At 44.8% G+C, this 15,236-nt stretch overlaps 1 protein-coding gene and 1 long non-coding RNA gene across 2 annotated transcripts in view; both read right to left on the bottom strand.

The window, feature by feature from the left end:
* Positions 1–599: 599 nt before the first annotated feature.
* Positions 600–15,236, bottom strand: part of DGKG (diacylglycerol kinase gamma) — a 111,996-nt gene continuing 97,359 nt past the window's right edge. Inside the window, 5 exon segments of the mRNA XM_079976846.1 lie at positions 600–3,553; positions 3,556–3,598; positions 5,750–5,810; positions 7,013–7,133; positions 14,975–15,176. Coding sequence (XP_079832972.1) covers positions 3,330–3,553; positions 3,556–3,598; positions 5,750–5,810; positions 7,013–7,133; positions 14,975–15,176 — 651 coding nt within the window. The 3' untranslated portion in view covers positions 600–3,329.
* On the bottom strand, positions 7,581–12,375 carry LOC307216543. Its single transcript, XR_013839133.1, has 3 exons — positions 10,716–12,375; positions 8,533–10,620; positions 7,581–8,496 (listed from the first exon to the last, which is right to left on the bottom strand). It is a non-coding gene; the product is annotated as an uncharacterized lncRNA (long non-coding RNA).

Below are 15,236 nucleotides of genomic sequence, written 5' to 3' on the forward strand. Positions count from 1 at the left end.
CCAGCTTGCTAGTCCTGAATCAAATCACCCACAGCATGTCTACAAGCACCAGTTTCATAGTTGTGCTTTATGCCAGTTTAATTGTTATGACTTCCCCCAACAAATGATAAGAATTATAGTTTTTGTTAGGGGCCTGAGAATTCTGCTTCTGGTCCTCTTCATAGAATGATAGTTCCCTGAGGAAGGGACTCATCAGCAACCCAGCTTAAATTTGTGGCATAGGCATGTGCTCATATTTCAGAGAGGGAGAAACTAATATTTTCAATGTACTGAATCCTGGCCCATTACCTTTAGTTTTCTCGGTTAGTATCTTACTACTTTTATTGTTAAGAATCTACTTCAGTCTTCCCCAAGTTGGTGCTCTCCATGTATTTTGGACTCTAGCTTAGCATGGACAATGGTGAGGGATGATGGTCAGGACAATGGCCAGTTACAGTCCAGAGTATCTGGAGGGTACCAGATTGGGGGAGACAGAAATGCCTAATGCTTAACACTTGCCTCTCCTTTACTTTTGCACCAGATAAATAAAGGGGGCTAAGATCTAGTTGCAACTGCATGGAAATCCCCAAGGGGGACAGAATTTGTGCTGTGTTGTTTTTCTCCTTGGCAACTCAAGAATCCTGAGCTTCTAGCTGCTGGCTTCTGGATAAATTATTTTCCTTTGTTCTTTGCTGTACAGTCAATTAAACCCAAACCAAACCAAGCCAAATATCAATTCAATGGCAGAAGATTTGAGAAAAGAGAGAACAAGCTATATTTGCAGCACTGAACCAAAACCGCCCGAAAAGAAGCAGAATACAGAAAAGAAAAGAAAAGAGACAAAGATATTGTGATGCAAAAATGTTCAGAGACAGGTTAGTTGAGCAGGAAGGAAATGGAGCTTTGGGAAGGGAGAAGGGGAAGCAGATAGGATAACGTAGCTGGCAGCCAATGGGGTATCTTCTGCCCCACAAAAATAAGCAGCGCATGAAGACTTCGGTTGTTGAGTGTAAATGGTCCCTTTGTGGAAGCAGCTGTCATGCAGCCCTAAAGAGGTAACGCAGTAAATAGGGTTTAATCATTCTTGAGACCACAAAGCCAAAATATCCCTCTTTGGGGAGATTCCTCAATTTCCAGCTGTAAGAACAAGTCTGCACAGCCACCACAGTTTGTTCTGCCTTTTGCTCCTTGCTCAGATAAATGCTATCATCTGAATGGGTCCCAAATGTAACACTGTGGGGTTCGTGACGGCAACGCAGTTATCTATGAAAATACAGTCATGTTGTCATGGATGTCAAGGTCTCCACCAGATTTCCTAGCTTATTGAGAGTGTTAGGCAGGGTTTGTTCTAGGTGAAGCCAAGTGACTTCATCTAGAAAGAATTACATTAGCTGAGAACACCCTTCCTCATTATTTAAGGAGTAAAATAAATAGGCATAATAGTTGGAATTGTGCCACCAGCTTTTTCCACTTTCAAAGAATAAATCAAAGATTGCATTCCTTTCTTTCAGATATGTAGAGGCGAGCCTTCCACGTGGTCCTGTCAGCCAACAAGGAGAGTCAGTTAACACTTCCTTATTCTTCTGCGGTTAAATGTGAATGAGACATGTTTGCTGACCCTGAGCGGCTTCAAACCAGGGCAAAGAGCCACCCAAACAAAATCCTGCAAGGCTATCTCACACAGAAGAAGGTTACATCAAGAACATCGTCTGGCTCAGACTCTTTTCTTTTGATGATGTAATAAAAACAATCTTTCATAGACCCATTTGCCAATGACTGGTCTGCTTTGAAGAGGAGTTATGTTACAGGCTATTCAAGCTGTTCGTGGATTCCTCTCTTGAAGAAAAAATAGGAATTGCACCAAGGTGGCATGTGGGCTACTGGTGGATCCAAACCCAAGGTGGCTTGACTGCCAAGTTTTGCTTTTGGACAACTCAAAATCTGACTCACAGTCTATGCAGTTAAAAGAGTTAGAGCATGGAAGAATAGCAGCTAACCTGGGTATTCAATTCATATTGAAACATAGAGCCATTTTAATCTCTCCTCTTTGTGAGTTTTTCAAGTTCTCTTCTGTGCTGCTCTGTTACAAGAACAAATACATGGTGGGGGGGCAGAATATTAGCTCTTTAGGATGACCTCTGTGTATGCTTACATTTCATCATGAGACCAAGCTGGCCTTTAATGACATTCAAATGCCAGCCATGGAGTTGGCTCTTGGTTTTGGGGTTCAATCCTTGCCGCATGTTTAGGCCGTTGTAACACATCCAGCACTTGATTTGCAATTTTTGCCACTGGACTAAAGTCAGTCCCATGACGAGAGTGAGTTCTGGCAGAGCTCTCAATCAGTGCTTCCAGAGAAAACTTAAAAACATGTTCACATGTGTCAGATGTGGTCAGACGGAAGAAAAGAAAAGCGTCCAGAACTGAAAGGAGAATGCAAAAATATTAACAGAGAGAAGCGTGGCCTACATCTAAACTGAAAGGATCCCCAAGTTGGTGAGGTTGTCATCGTCATCATAGACCAAACTGACTTGTTATTCCTACATTTAAAGTACCCTGAGTTTGCTTTCTACTGCCAAAAAAGGCTCCTGCCTTTTTTATTGTCAACTTCACTCTTTCTGGTTTCCTCACTTGGCAATCTCTGCTTTCTGCATTCATAAGCCTCTGAAATGGAACGCCTAACCAGCTTCTGCTTAAAAAAATAAAATAAAATTAGAACCAAGCTAGCAAAAGACACTGCTGTTGTAAGAGTTTGGGGGTGGTGGATAATAATGTGCCCTCCTCCTTTCCCTTCTTACCTCCCCCAGTGTTTCCCCCCCCCCAAAGATAAGGAAAAAATAAATAAAGAACATTTCTTATCATGTGTAGGATTTGGTGACCCAAGAGGGCAGCACAGCGAGATGCCAAAAGTCTTCTGACATACTTTAAAAATAAATAAATAAGTGAAGCTCGGTTTCTTTGCCAAGTTTGGTGTTTTAACAGCAGCTTCTGGGGTTCTAAAGAGTCCGAATAAATGGAAAAGATCCCACATCCCATCTGCAGGGCTACGTCAGACATGCCGTTTTCCATGTCTGTTTGTTTGCTTTCAGACAGGGCTGTGCAATTCGTGGCCGCCTAGAACAGCTCTCCTCAGAACAGTCCCAGCTCTCGCCACAGTCCAACCAGAGCAGTTTTGAGAGTTTCACCTCCTTAGACTGTGGCGCTGCGGAGGAGAAAAATCCCCCTGAACCATCAATGTTAGTGTTATCCCTGCCAGTGATATTTAGAGAATGTGGCTATGTGTGCATGTATATACAAACCCACACCGCTATTTCAGTTCGGCTGCCGAATGCCAACCCTGTTATTTTCCACTAAGAGTTCATAATGCTGCCTCCAGACTGATGTTTCCGAAGCAGATTCAGAAGCCAGGAGATCTGAAGAGATGAAGGTTTCTTTCCATAGGCTTTCCCCCTGTGCGGTCGGCTGCCTCTGGAATGGAGAACTGCTGCTTTGGAAGATTGTTCTTTTGCTTGGTTGCAGATTAGTCTCGAGTTCGGTTCCTCCTCCTCAGGAAGAAGAAGCTGCTCTTTTGGGGAGGTCCCAGTAACATCGGCACTTGGCTTTTGTGGGTGATTTTGATCTGAACGGGAAGAAATAGCATCAGGATTAGAGCATTGCTGTTTCTCAACAGCCATTATGCCAAGAGCTCAAGGAACGTAGGAAGCTGCCTTATGCCAAATCTGACCCACTGGCCATAGAATCATTGCATTGTAGAGCTGGAAGGGACCCCAAGGGTCTTGTAGTCCAACCCTAGCAATGCAGGTCCACCTGGCTTAATACTGTTCACACTGACTGGCAGCAGCTCCCTGGAATTTCAGGCAGCGGCCTTTCCTAGTTCTGGCTGGAGATGCCAGGGGTTGACCCTAAGACCTTCTGCCCTATACCTATATCACCTTAAGGGTCATGGTTCCCCCATCCCCACCCAAGAATCCTGGCAGCTGTAGTTTGTTAAGGGCACTGAGAGTTGTTATCCCCATCAGAGACCCATAATTCTCAGAGTGGTTTATCAATCAATCCCTCATCCCAAGGAACTTTTGGACTTGTAGCTCTGCAAGCGGAATAGGGGTCTCTGAAGCATCCTTAATGAATTTCAGTTCCCAGGATTCTTTGAGGGGAAGCCAGGACTTTTTAAGTGGTATAAGCAGTGTTCAAAATTAGCCAGGCATTTTTTCACCTGGCTTTTGACCACTTGCAACCAAGTGAAGATGCCTTGGATAAGTGACCCAGAGGGCACCTTGCTGTGGATTGTGTGGGGAGCAGGGACAGTATCCCATTGAAAACTGGGCAGTTCCAGTAGGCCACATCTGCACTTGAACATGTGTCTGATTTTATCCAGCAGCCCTTTTAAACTGCAACAGTGCTTTCGCTTTCACGGATGGAAGCAGGGATGAGGAGCCTGTGGCCATCCAGATGTTGATGTATAAGACTGCTTTAAATGTATGGGGTGCCAGAGTGCCCTCCTGTGACCCGATGAAGCCACCGTCAGAAGAGGCGCTGCTCACAAGTTCCACCCCCACAGCTGTTGCATCAGGAAGCAGGGAAAAGAAGGACAAGTCTGCCCAGTTCCTTATGCAACATGCGCAAGGCTGCTTATCGGAATACCAATCAAACTGGAGGCAGCACTGTGATATGACCTTAAGACCTCTGGGTGGGTGTGGAGGCAGCAGAGGATCAGGACAACCCCCTGAGATGGTTCAGGGGTGGCAGGCAGGCTCCCAGGAAGCCACATAAAGCATTTCCTGTCTGACAAGTCATCTGCCACAAGGATAAGGCCTCAATGCAATATGAAGGATGGGGGCTGGTATCCAGCATCACACAGAAAAAGGAACTGGATCCCTAGATGCCTCCAGGTGCTCAGCACAATTGCTTTTGGGAAGATTTTTATACCACCACCAGTATACAGTTACAACCAATGCTTCTCTGTCAAAGGGTTTCAACTCCCATAGGGGAACCTAGGAAACAGAAAAAGCACTATGCAAGGTTTTCAATGACCAATGACAAAAATGTTCCTAATGTTATTTCCTGACCACTGGTGACATTTGTATGTACACATGAATCTTAAGATCCTTTATTTTCAGCTGAAATTGTTCATTGCAACATTCTGTTCTACTCATTCGCAAATAACAGAGGACAATCTGTCTTTTTTACATGTCTAACACATCCTCCTTTGATCTTCAGATGATGTACAATGGTGTGGAGACACAGAAGATACAGCAATGTCCATAATGTTGTAGCAGTGTACAACCACCATAGGTTTCTCCCTCTTTCCCCTTTGATTTTCCATTAGGAATACAAATGTGACTGTCATTGCTGAGAAAGGGTTTGAGAATATGACATCAAAGGAGACAGGAAAATCATGCTTCCTCCTTCTAAAATTGTAGAGGGCTATTTGCTAGAATATTATAGTTATTTTGCTTCATTGTTTCCATGTGAAATAAAAGCTTAGTTTGAAACATAGTCCCTTTCCAGGATCCACAACTGAGATCTGGGTCTCACCTGCAGTTCATTCTCCAGAAGAGGGACAGCCAACATGGTATTCTCAAGATGTTCTCATCAACCCCAGCCAGCATGACCAATGGCCAGGGACGATGGAAGCTGTAATCCAACAACATCTGCAGGACATAACATCAGTCACTCCTGCTCTAGAGATCAATCTTCCATAGCTTCTAGCACTGACAGTTGAGCTACACTTGCATATCCCAGATCCCTTTCATAACATGCAACTACTCACTGTGCAAGGTGGCTGCATCCAGGGCTCTCCATCCACTTGCATGGGCAAAAGCTTGGTTGTCCTGGAACCCACAAACAAGGCAGTGTGAAAAAGTTAACAAGAGTGAAGTGGATAAGCCGGGGCAGAAACTGTATCTTGTTGCAAGCTGATAATAACAAACATTTTTGGCAAAGAGGGAGAAAAACAAGGTGGTCCAGCCCTACATTCTATTACTCACAATGGAGATGGCTCAGCAATCTGTTGAGGAGTTCAAAGAAGACCACAGTCAATTTCTGTATTTCAGATCCACCTCTTAAATGTCATTCACCTTATATGTGAACCTGCTACCTGTTTTCCTAGAACACTCCTTGTGTGCAATGGATTTTTGTTCTAATCTCAAATACACTGCCCATTTAGGACTTTTTGCCATCTCGTTTTCAAATGCACCACTAGAAGGCTAGAAAATTGGAACTTAGTATTAAAAATAACAGAGAGGATTGCAACAAGGACCTGCAACAGAGGTCAAGGGAGGGGAGTGCAAGGTACCTTCTTCTTTGCTTAAGTTTCTCACAGACCAGCTTGAAGCCTCTTACAACCTGCCCAAAGGAACCCTTAACATTCTCCTTCCTGCTTGCTTCAACCAGTTGCCAAAGGTCCTGGAAGGAGATTGTCACTCAACCCAACTATGCTCCCCTGGGCCTGGGGATCCTCTCAGCTTCCCTACCTCTTAGACTATCTATTCCACATGTCTTTACTGTTTCCCATATGTACGAATAGGCACTCAGTCAGTAGCCCTTACTCACAAGCAGGATATAGTCCCAGTTGCTGTCAGGAGGAGCATTTGGCGCTGCAGTGACCAGTGGTGTGTTGATTGCCTTGGACTGTCCAGTAGGCATGGCTGCCTACCACCTCTACAGCCAGTCTGCTGCTTCCCTTGCCTATCAGTCTTGCCTAGCAATCTCCTTACCCAGGACTAATTAGGAGGTGGAAATACTTCTTGGCCCTTCCAACACAACTTGAATCCATCCTTCTATAGTACAGAGTGCTGCATTTTATGGGTGCCATAGCTGCCTCAGCTCTACAATGTTATGTGTGGCATAGGCCCAACAAGACATCAATTTGAGTCAACAACAAAAAACAGATGTCAGTCTCTGCTCTCCCCCACTCCCCACGTGATGCTTTCCTGCCTGTACTGTGATTTCATGCTTTGAATACCATCCGGGGCTCTCAGAAGACTCAAGCAAAAGCAAGATGCAGGGACCAAGAGCCTGGGGTGATTGGTACCTGATGGTAACGGAGGAACACTGAGCTAGCCTCTTGCCAGCACTTTTCAGTCCAGTATAGATCTGCCCCATCTCCATCGCCCCTTCAAGGCCCACAACTTCCAGGAGTTGATCACTGAGATCTAATGAGAGAAGGGTAATGTGTGAATAAAACAAATACAAGTATGGGCTTTGCCTTCCATGAGCATAACGCATAGGGTGGGAGGAGTGAACAAGAGAAGATGCACTTAGGAGCAGAAAATGTGGTCTGAAGGCAATGTCTAGAACATCAACTTCAAGCTTATTGCAACAGATACATTATCATACACCAAAATGCTCAAGAAGATGAGCTTAGTCACATACAAAAAGTCTCCTCAAATCATCTCCTTTGAGGTGCTGTGTTTGTGTTTTACTCTGTTCTGTATGCAGCTCAATATTTCTTGAAGTAGCTAAGATGGAAAAAATTGAGCCCAGTGCCATCTGAAAGAGCACCTCTGAAGTTTGAGATGGCTATATACATGCAATGTACGTGCAATACCTTTAAAAAGTATTTAACATGGGCACAACCCAGTCAAATTTTGCAGAAAATAATAATAAAAGGGGGTGTGAGGAATTTACTTGGGGTGTGCATTTTGTAATTCTGGGAGACTTTCTGTGTGTTTCAGAATTCACCCTCTTGAGCATTTTGGTGTATGATATACTTTTGTTTCAATAAGTTTCAGGTTAAACCACAGAATACATAGTCCAGTCAAATAGCACCTTCCTATGCTCACCTTGCAATTGAATTCTCTGGTAAAGCAGGGATATTAATTCAGAGCTGGAAAAGAGCACTAAACAGTCAAGGAGTTTCTCTGCATTTTGCTTTGCCTTGAGATGAGTTAGTTTCTGCTCTTATGTGGGTCCTCACCTGGAAGACCTCACCATTGTTAAGGTCACAATATGGGACAGGTGTCGTGGCACGAGCCATACCACTCACCATTCATGACATTACAGGCACCATCTATTGGTGCATGCAACTCTCATGCCACCACATTACTAATACCACTCCAGATCACAATGATCTAGCTAGGAAAAGAATCACATTTTCTGGGGAAATGTTTCAACGGCTTGAGAAACACGATATCCCTGAAACAGAAGCCCTTCCTTGGAGGAAGATGTCTTGATCCAATACAAAAGGAATCCTAGAACTGGAAGGGATCCCAGAGGGCATCACAGCCAAGCCCCTGCAATGCAGAAATCTTAATTAAAGCATCCATGGCAAACGGCCACCCAACCTCTCCTTAAAAAGCTCCAATGAAGTTCCACCACCTCTCATATCTCATGGGAGTTTGTTCCACTGTTGAACAGCTCTTACTGTCAGAAAGCTCTTCCTGATGTTGAGTCGGAATCTCCTTTCTTGTAACTTGAATCCATTGGTTCGAGTCCTATCCTCTAGAGCAGGAGAAAACAACCTTGCACCATCCTCCCCGTGACAGCTCTTTAGATATTTGAAGATGGCTATCATATCTCCTCTCAGGCTCCTCTTTACCAGGCTGAACATACCCAACTCCTTCAACTGTTGCTCATAAGGCTTGGTTTCCAGACCCTTTACCATCTTGGCAGGAGCATCAGCTGTACATGGGGTAGCACTCTTGAGCAGCACCCACTCATTTTCAGAGGGGCGTGTGCAGGGTGACACACTGGTAGACTGTGCTGCCCAAAAGCGCTACCGATGGTTGCTCATTTGTTGCACATCACACAAATATCTTAAGAAGAAGCCTTTTGGCTCAAGGGTATAGCATTTCTTCCAGGCACTGAAAATGAGGCGGCAGCTAATGATAAATAGCTGGGCCTTGCCCTGTCCTGTTTTGGTGTTTGTTTGGCAAATCCTGTTGCCTAAGCTCAGCTGCGCGCGTGTGTGGTCTATTTTTTTGTTTCCTTTTCTGTGCAGGGAAAAAAGCATGTCCTAGATTAACAATGAATAGCAAACAAGGAGAAACAAATGTGAAAGCGGAGCAAACTGGAGGCTTTTGCCTACTTCACACCCAACCATTTGTCCATGCCAAGGATGCACCTGCAGTTCTAATAGTAAGAGTCATTTCCTTCTGCATTGCCGCGAACCAGCATTTTTAATTCTCCAAAGCTAGGCCTGGCTTGAAAGGCCTCGAGAAATTGGCGTCAGTGGCCTCAGACTATTCCACAGCCTTAATTTCCTTCCTTTGCTCAGTGGAGCCCATTGGACTAATATGTTCCATCTCTGAAATATGGCACAGTCTACACAGTCAAGATTGTTTTTCTCTGGTGTGGTTCTTTCTTCTTTCTTCTTCTTCTTCTTCTTCTTCTTCTTCTTCTTCTTCTTCTTCTTCTTCTTCCAGGACACAAGAAATGTAATTAAGCTGTGGATCGGAGCTACTTGCACCTCAAACCTCAAAGGGCTCTGCCGTAACATGCTAACTTGGGCAAGAAGGAGGTGTTTGCTGACAGTCTGAAGATCAGACTGATAGCAGATCATGCAAAGCTGCATTGTTAAACCAATTCCTTTGTGTGACTCAAGCCTAGTTTATAAATAATCTGTGTTTTTGTGTACTGCAGAAGTAGCTGTTCCAAAAAGCAATAATTGACATTCCTCAGAATCAACCCTGCAAACCTTATCCTGATATGCTGGGTGGTGCTTGTTTTTAGGTTAGTTATCCATTATTACCTGTGCAGGCAATGTAAAGGCAGCATGGAAGCTCACAAGGCTGCTGTGTGCCAACTCACTTGTGAACCAATCATTCCAGGAGGTGAAGAAGTGGAAAAACTTGCGTAGGAGGGAAAGCCAGGTGGGCTGAATATGGCCTGCAGGCCTTCAGTTGCCAGCTTCTGCTTTAGTGCTCTTAAAGTTGCAGTCTTCAAACAATTACCTCCAGTTTGAAAAAGTAATTTGAAAAGGTGCCATCTACTCTTCCAAATGAGGGAGATACCCAAAGGCTTGCTTTGAGGGTTGTGCAGCAACCGTATGCAGACCTTGCTGCCTCTGATTCTGCTTCAGTCCTCTCCGCTCAGAAAATTCTCTTGTATTAGTCACCATGGAATATTCTAGAGAGAGCGCTGTTTCCCCACCTCTGTAACTTCCTTTCCTTTGCTTGTATTGTAGCTGTATTAAAGCACCCTCTTAGTCATTCTGCCATGCCTAAGTAACACCTGCTATGTCAGGCTCCTTCCCAATGCTTTCCGCTTTCTCCCACGTGTACATAGATAGGTCTTTTTCTTATTTTCAGCCAGGCACTCTCACCAAAAGAGCATTTCAGAGAAACCAGTGGCTGTGGGTCCATGAATCCGAGCCTCCCTTTCATTTCCAGAGGCTCAGCCCTGCCCTGCTGCGCCAGCATCGTTATTAGCTGAAGCCCTTTAATATTTAATTAACCTACAAGATCCATTTTCTGTAAAGACTCAGACTCAGAGGAGACCAGCATGGGTAGAAGGAAATTAAATATGCAACCTCTAATGAAATTCAGGTTAAAGACAAACATAAAAATAACTGCCCCGTGGAAAATGCTGGTTTTAAAAGTGTGGCATGAGTAACTAACTGCCTCATCCTGAAATCCATGCATTTATGTTGATGATAGGGAGGAATGACTAAAAACATAGGGGGGGGGATGGGGGGAAAATCTTTGTTGGACTCTACTTCCCATCAGTGAGATGGGCGCACAACCCCAGAGTCTGTCAAGACTGGCCCGTACGGGCAGGGGTACCTTTACCTTTACCTTACTTCCCATCAGCCCCAGCCAGTATGGCTAATGGTCCAGAGAGATGGGAGCTGTAGTTCAGCAGTATGTGGAAGACACCACATTGGCTACTCCTGATGTTATGTACTAAGCTTGGATCCTAGAACAATAGGCAAGTAGGATCCTAGAATGCAACAACTGATTGGCCTGCAGGAAAAGACCAATCAGGCTCCAGGAGGGAAGCAGAATCAGCCAGTCAGATGGGACCCATTGTGTAAATAATGCATATAAAAGCCTGAGGTTTGGGGGGCAATTCAATCACTGTTTTACAAGCTACAATAAAGAGCATGAAATCACTACAGGACTCCAAGTACATTTCACCTGATTTAACTCAATCTTAGTCCAGGAGCAAGATCCACCCATCCACCCACAGATTAAGTGGGGCAATCTGGAGCACTGTGTACTGGCAGCAGAGATGAAGCATGTTGCAGAAAAGTTGCTTATAAGACTAGCGGATTGAAATGATTCATCCAAACAAGTCAAGCTACACCTGGCTGTTTCTTTAGCAGAAATGGTGATTGTGTTTTTGGAACAGGTTCCATAGTGGGGGGTGGGAGGACTAGACCAGGGGTCAGCAACCTTTTCCAGCCGTGGGCTGGTCCACTGTCCCTCAGACCATGTGGTGGTCTGGACTATATTTTTTTGGGGGGGAAATGAACAAATTTCTGTGCCCCACAAATAACCCAGAGATGCATTTTAAATAAAAGCACACCTTCTACTCATGTAAAAACACACTGATTCCCAGACCGCCCACAGGCCAGATTGAGAAGGCGATTGGGCTGCATCCGGCCCCCGGGCCTTAGGTTGCCTACCCCTGGACTAGACAGTCAATGTTCTATGTCCTTATTCTTATTGCATCTTTCCCTCTTTGTCCATGCCCTGTTGTGCCCTTCCTCCAGAGATATCCTCGTACTCACAGCTGGAAGCCAGCTGTGTTGCTTACATTAACAGATTATTTAGATCTGTTAATTATGGCTCTTTGAATACTGCATGGTAGACTGTCACTAGGAGGGCTGGCTAATTATCAGGTGTGCCCTGCCACGTCCACAAGCTCTAGCTGGCCTCACGCCACCCTTTTCAGCCTCTGCCTTGCTGAGCAATCTTGGAAGGCAATCGGGACCTGAGGAGGAGTGCCAGGCTGGCTCTCAACATGAGAGCAAAAAATAAGTAACTATGGCTGCAGTCCTATACGACGACACAGACCTGGAAGTTAAGTCCTATTGAACTCTATGGAGAATACTTCTGAGGAGACATGCTTAAGATTGCACTGCCCACTTCTCTTCTATATTTGTACCTATAGTTGTTGCTGAGCTTGGTTGATGTAAAGTTGTAGCTCTACACTCCCACTTGCTACTCAGTTTTGAAAACTGATCCTCAGTGCTTGATCTTGACTAGATTCCAATAAACTCCACCTCCTGTTAGGACTGGAAATGTCTCTGGTCTCGGGTTTCTGCCCATCCCTAGAAAAATGTGATCATTCTTTTGAAGAAAAGTGTCTCCTGTCCTGTTTGGATTTCAGACAGGACACTTTTTTTTCATGTATTCAAGCTCCTCCTCCTCCAAACTTCGTGGGCGAAGGGTGTGTCCAGTGGGAGGAGGAGAGCCAAGAACAAGAATTATCATGAGATGCGAGCAGAGGACTGGGTGTTAGGATATTTCCGTTCCACCTTAAAAGGGAGCAGGCTTTGTGAGTCACAGAGTCTGCGTATTTCCTGTTCACAGGAAGTTTATGTTTTGTCTATTGCTTTCGTTCTCTCTCTGTGCCTGAGACATCGAAGCAGGCAGTCATGTTTTTTCTTTGTTCTGATCAACGCTGAATAAAGTTGTAAATAATGCTCTCCCGAGAGAGCCTTTCGTTGTGCGAACTCTGCTGATAGAGCGTGCATGAGCTCTGGAATGTGGCAAGCTATTTCTGAGGCTTCGTGTTGCTAATTGACTGATGCTGTATCTACGGGAGATCAATGGATCATCCGGAGACGACGTGGAACCATGATGGCCTCTGTCTCCCTGGCAGTATCCCAACAACAGGTTATGGGCCCAGATTCACGGCACTTACAGGAGAGTAAGACTGCGAGAGACTCTGTGAGGTATGTGGAGAAAGAAAAGTAAGGCTTTTCTGTTGCCGCGGCAGAGCAGAGATTTTGATCTCCGGACGGGAGATCGATGGATCGTCCGGAGACGACGTGGAACCATGATGGCCTCTGTCTCCCTGGCAGTATCCCAACACTGGGGTGGTGCCAGGAGGAAGAGTTTGAGAGAGAGTGTTTTTGTGTGGGCAAATGATGGGTTGGGGAGAGTGAGAGAGAGGGTTTTGCAGGGGCCTGGTCCAGTGTGGGAGCGAGAGTTTTTGTGTGGCTATAAACGTAAAGCCCAGCTACATATGTAATATGCAATACTTTTCTTATAGTTGTAAATCATAGTGCTTTTGCTGTTTTTTTCATTGAACTGTAAACCCTGTTGATCTTCCCACTAACCCCAAATGTCACCTGCAGCCACTTGAACCCAGCTCTCTTCTCAGTTCCTTTTGGGAACTTTAAATCCCACCTCCCACTTTAGACTTGATCCATTCAGACCTGGTTTTTGGCTTGCTACTGTCATGTGTGGTTTGGGCCTAGCAAATCTAGTGAACAGTGACACAATGCGCCTGTCTTGATGACCTATAAGGCGTCTGCTCTGGGAGCTCCTGTGGTGACAGCTACCATCCTGCAGCAACTTCTACTGAGCCATGAGAGGCAAAATAAAACCTCCTTCCTTATCATTCTGGGATCTTACCTACCCGTCTTTTAACCTGCTTTTGCTCTAATTTCATAGGAAGTGTTACGTAAATTTCATGAAGGTTTCCTAAACAAAGCAAGTGGTAATTAGCATAAGTGAGCCAAGTTTTGCAAGAGAGGAACTACTAGGCTAGAAAGAGGGGGAAAAACAACACAAACCAGATCAGTTATCTTTATCTGTATCAGCTGAAGTCCCTGAGGGAAGAGAAGCCCTATCCTTGCCCACTAAACTGGAAAAGCAGCTCCTGCAGCGCTAGAATTGCCAGCTTATTCTGGGTGTGCCAGTTCTCCCTTGTGGCAGGTAAATATCTTCTCCACGTGGCATCATAGCAATAAAAAGAATAAAGCTTCATGTCAATCAACTATTAGAGGCACGAGAGCTCTGCCAGAAGAGTTGCCAGCTCCAAGCGGCAGACTGGGCATCTCAGCAGAGTTATACAGACCAGGGATCCCAGCACTGCAACAAACTTGGATGCTTCTTCTGTTTCTTCACCTTCTTCAACAATATCATCACCAACTTTCATAACATCAAGTCAAAGCCTCAAGGACTTGTTCATCCAACATACCCTAATGTTATATGTGCCACCATGTGCCAGAAATGCCCTTTTGCTAGTTTAGAGTGCTGACAGGTTAAATGGGGATGCTGTGATATAAGTGAGCAACACAAAATGAACACAAATCAATTTTACCCAAGCCTTTATTTCTCTCTCCCCTTCCTTTGTGGTCTACCTGGTGTCAGTTTCAATACTGTAAGCCCCTAGGGAGCAGGGACCTGACCTCTCCTAATTTGAAAATGTTATATAGTGGGATGGTAGTATGGAGATATGCAAATTACACAAACTAGGTGCAAAAAGTGCATACATTCACTTTTACAGGTTGGTTGTTATACTCTATTTCAAAGGACAAAGAAGAGTCAGAGAACTGGAGTTTGTAAACACACTTGATAAGGGCATAACTAAAGTTTAGCAGTACAATCCATCAAATTCTACATTGGCAGGGATTATGGCACAGCTCCCATTTATTCAAATGGAGAGGGATTGTGCCCTTTTGTATTGGCTTTGCATTACAGAGGTGATGTGTTCTGGTAATTTCTGTTATTGCTAGTTCTCAGCCCATTACTGTTGCTAGCAAATATCTCAGCGCATTTTTATACATGCCCACAGTGCTTTTTTTCAGTGGGGACGCAGGGGTGAATCTTAAGTTTGGCCTCATTGAGGGGCAGTATTTCAATATGAATAGGAAAATGAGAGTACCCCTAAACATTTTTAAAGAAAAAAGCACTGCGTGCCCATCACTTTCACTGAGCTAAGAGCCACAACACCTCTTTTTGGCCCTTCAAAACTGGCAAGTTTTTGAGTATGGATTACACATGGGGCGGCAGCAGTTGCAGAAGGCCAGCTCTTAAAATGTCCGTAGCTACCCATCCACTCATCCTATTGCAATCATAACAATAAATGCCCTTACCTTGAACACAGAACTTGAGCTCCTTGGCATCAGTAACCACTGAGGATTGTAACTTTTCAGGTACCTTCTTGCTCATCCGGTTATAGCTGCGTTGTTTCTTGGTCTCCCCCCAGAGATTGGAGCCCCCATACATGCTGGGAATGTTGAGGACTGCGATACCTTCCAGTGAAGTGCTACTCAGATCCAGAACTGTTCCATCACACTGGCAGGTAATGGTGGGAGACAAAGATAAAGAAGCTATTGTGAGGCGTAAAATGTCCTG

Source organism: Podarcis cretensis (assembly GCF_951804945.1).
Source record: "Podarcis cretensis genome assembly, chromosome: 5".
NCBI lineage: Eukaryota > Metazoa > Chordata > Lepidosauria > Squamata > Lacertidae > Podarcis > Podarcis cretensis.